The sequence below is a fragment of the Trachinotus anak genome, unplaced genomic scaffold (assembly GCF_046630095.1).
Source record: "Trachinotus anak isolate AG129_WGS33_773 ecotype Australia unplaced genomic scaffold, CSIRO_AGI_Tana_v1 ptg000019l, whole genome shotgun sequence".
Lineage (NCBI taxonomy): Eukaryota > Metazoa > Chordata > Actinopteri > Carangiformes > Carangidae > Trachinotus > Trachinotus anak.
In genome coordinates this window covers 22,264,026-22,276,747 of record NW_027273870.1, presented here as the reverse complement: position 1 = coordinate 22,276,747, position 12,722 = coordinate 22,264,026, and the positions used below count along the sequence as shown (strand labels likewise).

At 39.5% G+C, this 12,722-nt stretch overlaps 1 protein-coding gene across 1 annotated transcript in view; it reads right to left on the bottom strand.

Annotated features, from left to right (window-relative positions):
• Positions 1-3,303: 3,303 nt before the first annotated feature.
• The window catches only part of tll1 (tolloid-like 1), a 63,044-nt gene continuing 53,625 nt past the window's right edge, over positions 3,304-12,722 (bottom strand). Inside the window, exons 21-24 of the mRNA XM_071505610.1 lie at positions 11,010-11,137; positions 7,401-7,614; positions 6,858-7,108; positions 3,304-5,809 (exon numbers count right to left, since the gene is read on the bottom strand). Coding sequence (XP_071361711.1) covers positions 5,675-5,809; positions 6,858-7,108; positions 7,401-7,614; positions 11,010-11,137 — 728 coding nt within the window. The 3' untranslated portion in view covers positions 3,304-5,674. The remainder of the gene's footprint in view (positions 5,810-6,857; positions 7,109-7,400; positions 7,615-11,009; positions 11,138-12,722) is intronic.

The following is a 12,722-nucleotide window of genomic DNA, read 5'->3' as shown; positions in this document are numbered from 1 at the left end:
AAAATGGTGTTTGGACAAAATGAGCTGCACCTCACCCCTCACATGTACATTACAGAACATAACAGGTACTCCACGAACAAATCTCACCACAAGGTCACTTTTGTATCTGATTTGGAGCTTTTGATCGTATCAAGTGATCTTCCTCAGCAGGCAGAGTTTGCTCAGTTGTCGTGGTATTGTAGATGTTGTCTTTCAAGGAAGGTTAAGAATGATATTTTCAGTATCATCACAGGTACTTGTTACAAAGAGTAGAGTTATTGATTTTAAATTAGTAACAGGTTCATGAGGTCTCAAGTGCGGTGTCAGTGTAAGAATTTTAGGTTTAAGGCGGTAATTCTGAGCTTTTTGCCTCTTCTTTATCTCTGGTTTTCACTTCTCTGTGCCTCCAAACAGTGTAGATGTGGTGCATTGTGGGAAAATGAGTACACTGTGTAACCAGTAGCTACAACTACATTTTTGTTGTCTATGATGGTAAATTGGTTGGACAGAATAGGGCATTTTATGGAATCACCGTGGCCTAATAATTAGTAGTGGCAGCCATGGTGCACTGTAGGAATTGTAGGCAGAATGAGTGGGCTGTGTGACCACTCTGTAGACAGTTGTGGATGTGAGTTTAAAGACGGTCAGTTCAACTTAATTTAATTTTTTGTTTTCATTAGAGAAAATAGTTCCTAATTAACTTTTAATACTTGCATCTGTGCATTATCCAGGATATTGTTTCTAGGAAGTAATAATTTTTAGAGCTAAAGCAATTAGTCAATTAACAGGAAATTCATCTTCCTAGCAGAAGTGTCAGGAATTTCCTGGATCCAAGTTCTCAAATGTGCTTTTCTTTGTCTTTTATTGTAGTAAAGTGTTCTCTAACATTTCATGGACGCAACACTGAACAAAAAAGAAGAAGTGCTGAGATCAGTTGGTAACTATAAGACTCAATAAACAAATACTAGTGCTCTTGAGGGGCTACGGCAAAATAGCATACTTGCATGCATTTGTGAATTAGAGCTGGGTCATTGTGAAATCAATAGTGAAAAGCTTTTACCGTTTTCACCTTTGCAGATCTACATCAAGCTTCAAAGGGTTTTAATAAAAAGAGTTTCATTTTAAATTCAGCAAAGCTCCTGCTCCAAGTCAAGTTTTAAGTTAGTGTTGATCTCAAAACCTCAGCAAATAAAACCAAAGTTATATTCATCATTTTTATTGATAGATACGATAAGTTAGATGAGATCGATTTTTGTAATTTGGATGAACTGGTCCTTAACCGACTGCAGTTCTGTGGATGAACTGTGGGTAGAGACAAAGTTCAAACACTGAAGCAGATCTGACCATAGACTGTGTACAAGATCTGACACACTGCTGCAGGGTCAGACCCAGTGAAACCACAGAGTGAGCAGGTTAGCCTGACCCAGCCCTACAATAGATGGTAAACACTGTACTAAACAAAAAAGTGACAACATAAACACCACAAACCTTTCTTATCATTAAAATTAGCTTAAAATTAATAGAATTATTTCAATGTAAAACAAACTTTCACAAGTTACACATCTTCAGTCAGTGTTGTGTATTCATCAGTAAAGTTCATTCTCTCATAAAAAATCTACAACCGTTAATTTTAAGTAAAAACACCACAAATACTTTACTTTTGGGGGAAATTGTTCCATTTTAGATCACTGACCTTAGAAAAGATCAGACTTGGTACCCTCTGCTGGGCAACTGGTGGTATGAGTGTAGCTTTTGACAGCTGGGTGTGTGTGTGCTGCACCAAATGTGTGACATCTGACGCTCATCAAACTGATCCTATAAAGGTAAGTGGCTTGTCCTCATGTGCTAATAAGCTGTGCTGTTTAAATAGGTCAAAATGTGTTCACAGAAGGAATGAAGGCCAACAACATAAGAAATTAGAATTTAAATTCTAAGAATAAGATTTTTTTTTTTTTTTTAAAGCAGCGTTATTATTGTTACTTACCGATAAAAGTAATGATTAAAGCCTTTTCAGTATTTTTTAATTAAGATTATTCCACCTCAATTGAAACACTATAAATCTTGACAATCTCACAGAATTTATCATAAGAAACTGTCAATACCCACATTAGGACAGAAGTGTCTGGTCCATGGGGTTTGATATGGAGTTTGATGATAGACTTTTTCTGTGTTTAATTGTAATGAACCTAAAACATCATACTTAAAAATGATACTGTTAATAAATTAAATTTGCATTTCCAATGCTGACCTGGCAGCAACAGGAGATTTGATTGGACAGCGTTCGCATGGTGGTCAGACCTGTGATGTTGACAGGAGTCACGAGTGGGGTCACAGCTGATCAGTCACAGCTCTTGTTGCTCCCCTGTGGGTTGGTTATACCTTAGTGGCACACTGGACATCCTTAAATGACAAACTCATTACATTAACTTCAAGTTGAAGCATTATGTTTGGAGACCATGTTGTCCATATGATGTTTATGTATGTATGTTGTGTGTGTGTGTGTGTAAACCAACGACAGTCTCATAAAAAGGGATTCAGTCAGCCAGGGTTTCATACATAACATAACTAAGTAACCAATCCTGCTTTCGGGGATAAGGGGAGGGCAAAATAGACCTGACACCTTGTCAGTACAGTAAGCTACAGTTTGCATTAGCACAACCAACTAACACTGTGTCAGCCACTGCCAGTTGCAAGCTAATTAGGTTACAACTGGAACTATTTGCAAACAGCATAAACAAATATAAGAGTTCTGATATGTCTGTTCGTCACCTATTTTGATGCCCAAGATCTGAGCCTGGGTCTGACTGAGGCTCAATCATGTAGCTGAGTCTCTCCAATGTTTCCTCTAACACTAACCATTTTATACCAGTGCTCCTTTAGCAGTCACCAAAACCTTGTCAGTACAGAGACCAACAGTTTGCATTAGCACAGCCACTACTTTACAAGCTAACAAACAATATAACCAATTAACTACGCTTACTGGTCTGATACGTCGTCCAGTCGTTTTGGTGCACTGAGTCTGGGTCTGACTGAGACTCAAACATGTGGCTGAGTTTCTCCGATGTTTCCTCTGCTTATCATATTGATACACACTGCTGGCTCACCCTTCAACCTAGCGTGAGCAGGAGTGGTGGGCCGGGGCACAAGGCCTGATCCAGAATTTTTAATGAGGAAGTAAGTACAGATGTGCTTACAGCCCCAGTTTGTGATTTTTTTTTCTTCTTTTTTTCAGTTTTTTTGTCAGAAAACCATGTTCAACAAAATATTTATCATAGCAGAGTATTTTATGAATTCATAATTTAAACATGAACTATGAAAACAGAATTCTCATTTGGAACAATTAATCTTTTTATTATTTCTTTGTGACTTTTTAATGCATCATTTAAATGTTAAATTTATAACAGCTATTAGTTTATTATATTAATTATAATTTAACAATGCCAATAATTATTCAGATGGCACTCTCAAGACTCCATAGTTTCAAAGAAGAACACACAATAACTGTAGAAATAAAGTAATCAAGTCAGAGAAACAACTGCAAACAGGAAAATAAAAGTCTAACAAAACACTCAGACGAGCTTTACACTTTTTTAGAGTAGCTTCTTTTACTTTGCTAAACAACTGGGAAACTGTGTGACTTTCATTTAGTCTGAGCCATCAATGTCCAGACTTCATCATCAGGTAGACAACAATGTGCTTTCACATGATAAATATCACAAAAGGAAATGCCAGGATTTGATTTATGGATCAATAGTTGGCACTTGTAGTACTTGTTGTCTCATCTAAACAGGCTGAAAAAGCGGAACCCATACACAGCACAAAATATAACAATAATATATGAAACACGTTTGTAGTTTTTACCTGTGTGTATTTTAATGCTTGATGCAGAGGACGTCCTGTCAGTGTCTCTGAACTGCAGACACAATGATGAAACAAAAGGTGGAAGGATGAAATAAAAACTACAGTGGATCAGGGTCACCTAGAGCTTGGCACGTACAGCAGTGAATGATTCAACTTAAAAACATGCAGCTTACAGACACACACACATTATTTCTCTATAATTTCCTATAACACACACTTACACATAATGCATTTAACACAGAAACCTGTATGCACCTGATACAACACTTTGCTCTCCACTCTCCAAATTTACAGAGGGAAGGTGTGTGTGTGTTGGGAAAATGCACAAAAATGAGGTGTGGGTTTTTTTTGTTTATTTGAGGATGTGTAAGCATGTGTGTATGTATCTCTGAGAGCAGCTACAAAAATGACACAAACACACATGCACCATAGACACTATCTCACACACAGACTACATTTCCCATGTTTTTTTTCACAATAAAACCATTCAAGATCTTCAAACAAATGAAATACGCTGCCAAAAAACCTTGAAGACACTCCGCTGACACAAGACACCTGTGCAAGAGCATAGGAGCGACCTCCAATAGCATACATTTGGTTCTAAGGCAAAATTGTAGTTCCACAGGACTAGTGCTGTTGATGCAGTGTGCTGTTTGCACGCTGACTGTGTCTCCATTTGAAAACCTTCACTCAGTCATTCAGTGTATTTTTATTTTAGCACCATGGGAATCTCTCCTTCAATCAGGATCATGTCACTCCGAGAGACAGCTGTAAAAAATATTCCCTTCTGATATCCACAAAAAAAAACCAAAAAAAAACATGATTATTGTGGTTGAAGGGGAAACTGGAAACATCCATGAAAGTTGCTCGGTTTGTTACAAGATGGTGGAAATCAAAAACAGCATGGAGACATACAACATAATGCAAGGCTTAACATGAACGTCACAGACCATTTGGAAATCCTACAATTGCATTTTTTTTCTTTCTTTCTTTCTTTCTTTCTTTCTTTCTTTCTTTCTTTCTTTCCCTTCCACAATGGCCGTTTGCAAAAGCTTTAAGCAAAAAGGGCAAAGGACGGACTTTAGCCTTTTGTTTTTTTTCACTGTACACACACGCACACACACGCACATACACACACATACAGTAAACACAATGGGTTTTACAATAAGACATGAAATAAACTCATCTGCAGCCGTTCTGAGCTGGGTTGAAGAGACCAGTTCCCAGGCATCAAAGGCAATAGAAATGTCTGTTTAGTGTTTCCTTTCAGTTACTATGGGTGATAAGCAGCCATCTGATCACAGTAAGTCGCCCAGTTCAAGGATTACGGAGCTCTTTTGTTCCTTTAGCATCCATAGTTTATAATTCTGAATATGAATCTAGTGGGTGTGTGTGGGTGTGTGTGTGTGTGTGTTTATAGTCTTTTGTTTGCACTTGTGCAACTTTTAGTATCTCGGTAAACTGATTTGGATCTTCTGCGACCCTCGGTCCACACTGAACAAGGGTAGCTTGATGTGCAGTAATGAAAACCATGTCCTCCATGAAAACGGCTCACTCAGTCGTCAGCACATTTCCCCACGTTTATTGAAACTCATATTGATATCTCATTGTTTTTCCTGTCTCATCTCAGCGTGCGATGACCTGTGTGGAGCCACTTAGGGAGATGAATGTTCACCAAAGTATTTTCTTCCTCCCATGGCTGGCGAATGTCCACAAACGTCCACATCTGTCCGTGAAGAGGGGACAGGCTGTACTTTTCTTGTTGCCATGGCGAAGGTCAGGGTAACAGTGGCGGGGATGCGCAGAGGTCAGAGGTCAAGGGCTACATGTGAGGTCATTTCCTGGTGTGAAGGCTCTCCTGGAACTTGGTGCTCGTGTAGCGGATGTGGAAGCCCTTCTTGCTGATTGTGTCATCGCTATGGAATCGGATCAGCATGGCGTCTCCGGGTGAGTAAATCCCCTCCCTGGGCTGAGGAAGGGAAGACAGAGAGACATATGAAGCAGCTTCTCAGACATTTAAAGGCTCGTATCAGAGATTTAGCATGTTTTAGAACATTTTCTACATATTAAACAGTAGCAGGTAGCCACGCTTGTTTTCGATTTTTTAATATATTTTTCTCTCCTTCCAGACACCTGCATCACACTTTCTTGCCAATAGTTTCACAATATTTCACTACATATCTACAGGGGGCAGTAATTACAAACAATGGAAACTAACAGCTTCCTGGATTGGTGGGAGAATACAAAATCTAAAACTATACACCATACATTCAAAAATGCTTAGCAAAAATGAAAAATATACATGATTTTTTGTTGAAGGATACAGCAGGCATAATTCACCAGTTTCCTTATAGTGAACAAATCTCATGAAAACACCAAAATCAACAATACATTGCTCCATCTCTCAATACTTTCCCAACTTCCCCATCCAGTCTGTGGCATTCAGCAATGGAGCCATTGAAGACAAAAATCTTTTAGAGCAGGTCACAAACAGATTGTATCGTTCAAAAAAATGTAACTTTCTAAAACAGCTGGACACTGTTATTCAAAGAGGAATAAATAGTGCATTTGTTGGGGACCATTTTTGCCATAAATTAATAAATATTTGCAGGACAGGGTATGTGGGATTGACTCAAAATGAGCTGCAGTTGCCATGCTCATGGTAATGAAGGAACATATGAACCAGTGCAACAGTGTTTTTAACAAAGGAGCTTTATCACACAGAGAAATAAGATCTATCAGGCTTGTTAGTTGGATCAGTTAATTGCTGGTTTTGGTCTCTTCAGGAAAAGTATTGTTAATACGAAAAATATTGAATAATACTAGCCTAATGCATGTAGAAGTCTGCAAACACATTTTGGGGATAAAATGGGAATGAATGGAAAAAAGCAGAAGAAATACATCCACAAAGCTAAAACTAAACCTTTGGCATACATTGGACAATGGTTGTTAAAAATGTAAGGTACACATAAGTTCATGCTAAAGATTCAGTTCTTTATGAAATCATGAAGCCTTACCCCTGAACCACAGAAGCGGCCGAGTCGATGTGAGTTAGCGTCGTACCCATTGTACAGCTCGATGTAGTCATAACCACAATCAGCTTCCTCCTCTACCTCAAATGTGATGAAGCTCAGCTCGATGCCGTAACCCTGTTCAGCTGTCAGCAGCCACTCACAGTCAGTGTGACCTGGGTAATTGTTGTCCCCAAACTGGGAGTGAGAGTAGAGGTTCTTCTGACGAGCTTCTGCTTTAAGACGACCTCCGCACTCTGAGGAGAGACAGATGGAGGAAAAAGTATTGTCATACAAAATTTTGACCTATGTTCATGTTTGTTTGATTTTGTGTTGATCCAGACAGTAATAAAACTCAACTCAGGGTTTCATGAATGATTTCCAACACGTATGTGGTGTTAGGAACCACTAGAGGGAGATATTGCTCTTAAAAATTTAGTCAAACTTGAGAAATTCAAGCTGGTGACTGTGAGTTATGCTCCTTTTGCAAACTCAAAAACACATCAATAATATACATAAACTCAAACACACTTCCGCACAGACACACACCTGTGGAGTGTGTGGCTTGGAAGCCCTTCCTTTGCACTGAAGCATCAGAGATGAAGCGGAGGTACATCTTGTTTCCAGTGGAGACCAGAGGCTCCGGGATTTTACTGCCACACAGTCGACCCAAGATGGCTGCCGTGTCACTGTCCCCGTCGAAGGCCTCCAGGTGGTCATATGCACACTCCTGATGCTGCTCAATCTCAAACTCATTGAAAGTCTGGAGAGGTGGGGGCAGAGAGATTGAGAGAGAGAGATGAACGAGTGAGGTATGAATGCATGTTGAAACCTCACTATTAACCATCGTCACAAGAGTAGACACGTGTAGCATTTAAATGTCATTACAAATTTGTACCTGATAAGGAACCATAAAATATTAAACTTTCTATGTTACAAAAGTAGAACTGGGAACAGTGTAGAACTCTGGGTCTCTCTAAATGTCATCAGTTAGACAAGTCAAAGGCTACTGAAGGAAAAGTTAGCTTTACCTGCACTTCCTGTTTCAAGCAGACTGAATTTGCACATTAAGTAATAACAGAGAGATACTAATCAAGAAAATACTAATCATTAGCGTTCAGAAGCCTGTACAGTCTTCTCAGTAATGTTTCAACTGTTTATAGAATTATAACAAATGTCACAAATACACACACTATATATTTCTTCACAGTGTGGATATTTTTTGTCTGTAATTTACAGTATATCATTGTTATTTTTTTTAACCTAATTAGTTGGATTGTGATTTGTGAAAATAATGAAATTCAGAATTCAAGCTTTTCTCTCAGTGTTAGACACAGTTAAAAGATGCTTTAAAAAAGAAACATGTTTGCATTTTTAATACATCAGAGAAGAAACCCCCTGCCTCCCTCTGTCTTTGCCTACACATTGCTTACACGCTGACATGCATGTACACAGAGTCACGATTCATAATCTAATCAAGTCACCGTGAGCTGACTCATAACACCTTGCAGGCCTCTCTCCCACGCACAGTCACACACCCCTCTGATTGTCTCCTGAGCCGTGCTCCATCACGCCACCACAAACCACTACACTGCACTGATTTTTACAAACCAAGCAGAAAGGAGAGCGAAGGTGGGCCGATGTGAGGATGTCGTTACTGAGAGGGCAAGTGTTTGATTGCGGGGATGGCGATGGCTTCCAGATGTTTCTAACTGTAGCTTGGGTGAGACACTGGTTTGTGGATCTGTTTACTGTTCCCAAGTGAATTATGTATGTGTGTGTGTGCGTGTGAGAGAGAGAGAGAGAGAGAGAGAAGAAGCAATAACAGAATGACCTTCATGGCTATGTGCAGATTTCTGGTATTAAATTTATCCCGCTGTGATGTCATTACTGTGGATATAGAGAGCACCCCTGCTAATCTCAACACACACACATAAAATACACACATGCAATTCTATGTGTGGATAACAGAAAGCAACACTCAAAGTACTCATTTCCCAAATCTGACGGTAAATCACATGTAGTCACACATTCAAAAGGTGTGATGAGGTGTGACACAGTGCAAAAAACTGTAAATGTGTGATTGTAGCTGATGATGTAATGTGCTTTTGGTTGCATAAGCTGTGATAAGAGATTATCAAAACTAAATGACAGCTGATGACAATTTTGATAACACACAGCAAGTGAGGAGCCAAATCCTAATATTCTGCAGGACTACAGACTGCAGACTGTGCGTGTGTGTCTAGACCAGGAATGTGTGTACATTTAATAAAGATTGCACTGTGTTTGTGTGTGACACTGGTTGCACTCGGGAACATGAGTAGATTTTAGGAGGATTATCTGAAGCACGCTTTGTGAATGTGAGCATGTGTGTGACTGGCTCCTCCTGCATTTGGGTCTTTGTGAGGACCATCTCGAATGGACTGAGGCCCAACAACCAATTTGAGTTATACAGCAGCTACAGGATTTTGACAACCAATAAATCATTTAGGTCATTTCTCAACCTTAACGACCAAAGTTTAGCTGCTTTTCCATGTCTTAAGCCACATTAAACTGAGAGTCTTTAGGTTTTAGACTGTTTGTCAGACCAAACAAGCAATTTGAGGAGGTCACTTTCAGCCTCAGGAAATTGTGAGGGGTATTTTTCTCAATTTTCTGATGTTCTGTAGACCAAATGATGAATTGAATTGTTGTGAAAATGATCACCAGACTAATCACTGTTGAAAATAGTCATTTAGTTGTAGCTGAAGTGCATTTAACTAAACATACTCTGCGTTCCTGGAGTGTTGCTTGCATGCAGCCTCAAGAATTAATGTTACATGCCTTCATTAATGCAATTAAGCATATGAATCATGGGAGAAATTTAAAGTTAACTAAAGATGGTTCCGCACTGATCTGCAGTGGATATGCTTTTTAATTCTCCCAAAGCACACAAAGTGTGCAGGCAAGTATGGGAATAATGTGGCTCACATCTCAGCCGATTGTCTGTGTGTATGCACTGATACAAAGAAAGTACATAACAAGTCTCAGATCTTAACAATGAGGTCAGTTTGTCTGGTACTCACTACTTCAACGGGCTGTGAGGGTTTTGGGTTTATATTTACAATACGGTTCAGATTAAAGTAAGTGTAAGGGTTGTGGTTTTGGGCACTTTTACATCTCACATAATCACTCTCTGCCTGCCTGTGATTTTTTTACAGAGCTTGTATTTTCTTGCCAGTTTTCTGTTTTACTATCGGACTCTGTTCTTTTGTTGTTCCTGTTCTACTGAGCTGTTAACAGTGTGTTGCCATACGAGAGCATTTATGCTCAGTCTACGTACATACCCTGCATAAAAAAAGGTTAAATGTGGTTGCAGTGGTCCAGGTTAGGCATAAGGAATGCATTATGGCAATGAGAGTCCTCACAAGTACAGAAGTACATACGTGTGTGTGTGTATATATAAACAGCACTGAGCATCTTCTGTGATTGTACCTGAGACAGGAGATTCTCCCTTCACATCCCGCTAACACTGTTCGTCAAACACCATCTGTCTGAGCTGACGTGCTGTCACAGAAGTTCAGATTATCTCTCTCCCTTCTTCTGACAAATAACCAAGCAAATCTGAGTTGGAACTTTTCAACCTCAATTATCCATAACGACACTGAAACAAAACTCTTCGTCAAAAAATGCTGTAGGACCTAAATTATAACTGTTTCTGATTCAGTTTATTAATATATAAGCACAACTTCAGTAACTCAGAAAATGTGAAGACTATCTGTGTCGACACAAAAATGCTTACACACTCAAACATATGCATGTGTGCACGCATGCAGCACACACACACACAGAGAAAGACACAAAGACACAGATGGCCACTGCCCAAGGCCTCTTTCTAACGCATGAGCACACGCTTGCAGTTAGCCCGAATATACAAACATGTGCTTTCTCTGATCACATTTGGGTTTCATATGTGGAACATGGGAAAGAGAGATCATCGTGGAAGAAGGAGGCGGGGGCAGCCTGAGGCTTTTACATACAATATGACCCCACAGACAGAATAATGCATTGTTATGAGGGAAGGAGGCATGCTAGCATTGCTCAAGAAAATGGTCTATACAGAGTGAGAGAGACAAGCCCAGAATCATCTGTTTGCTGCTTCACTTGATGCACACTTACAATCTTGACTCGGTGCCCCGGTGTGGCTGTGATGTCCCAGGTGCACTCCTTACGGCTGGGATACTTGTCTGGCCAGTTAGGGCTGCTCAGGGTCCCACTGGGGCTGTGGATCTTATGCTCACACTCAGCTGGACACACACACACACACACACACACAGAAACACGCAAGCACACACGGAGAGGAAGTTAAAATCGTGGCTGCACAGGAAAAGGTCAGAGGAAATGGAAAGAGAACAGGAAGGAAAGAAACGAGAGAACTCAACTAGAGAGAAAAGATCTCAAAGAAACACATCCTGGTGACAAGTTCAGTGTGAATTTCATATGCACGCATGCTTCTCACAAGGACTCTGCTGCAGTGGGACCTTCATACCTTACATAGTTGCTGTACTGTGCCAACATTGTGCACAGACAATGAACGAAAAGAATTGAATTTTTTTTTTAAATGATAATAAAATATAACATTTTCATTATTATTAGTGGCAGCAGCAAATAAGTCAATGTTAAATATAGTTTATGTTGATGTATAAATCAGCCATTACCTACTGCCTTCAGTATATAAGGGGGATTTCATGTCATTTTCAGTATGGTATGTAAACCTTGAATGCTTCATGTATTTATAGAAGCAACAATCGACTGTATTCACCCATTAACAAAATATGTTGTTGTTTTTTTAACTATTCCTACGTACTCAGCATTTATTGCAAACACTGCAACCTGAGGGCCTAAGGCTCAGTGATTGAATGCTTAGGATTGATTCCTTCTAAAAACTGAATTACATTCATCAGGTTCAATCAGTTCCACAGAGCAATGCAGATTTATGTTCAGTGGCTTGGTTGCAGGTTTTTGTTCCCTACTTGCACCTTTGGCTGTTCCTGGACAAGAACTTCTTGACCTTTCACTTCTCTATTACATTATACCAGTTGCTGTTTTGGATTTATCTCAGAAAACAGTTTCAGGCTTCACAATATCACAAACTGGTGCTCATGGCCTCTGCAGAGCTGAGTGATAGCAGCAGACTCCCATGAAAAATCCAACAAAAGAAAAGAAAAAGCACTCTGAAATTTACTGCAGCATCGCAGTTTGGTTTCAGTTGTCACTCATGGGGAAGTGACTAACTATAGCTGGTGATACTGTACTTAATGATAACACATCAGCTGCAGGCTAATATTTGAGCATGCTAACAACTGTGTAGCAACTGTTTCTGGTTGAAGTTAAACTCCTGGAGAGTTTGCATCCGTTAGAAACCGCATCAAAAGCTATCCACAGGAGCTTTTAGAGACAGAGATTAAGGGAATGCAGTATGTATGTCTATGTGTATGGTGTAGGTTACATGAACAGAGTGGCACAATGAAGGTGATGGGAGGCAGGAGGCATTTACGAGACAACAAGATGTGTTCCAGAGTGACAGTTTTTATTTAGAGTCAGATAATCTGAACCCATGTACAGAATGAGATGGATGGATTCACAAGAACAATGTATAAATGTAAAGGAGTTTTCCAACATGCAATGTAATGAACACAGATGCCATATTCCACACAAACTATTGACACACAGGAGACCCTCATGCATAAAAAAAAAAAACTAAGTACTTGCATGATATAGATTTTAGCTCGGACATTGAATTGTGCCATAATTATCTTGCCTGATACAGCACCAAAAGCAAACCTGTCAAATGTTTTCACATTATCAAGTTGATGTGAGTAACAGGAAGTG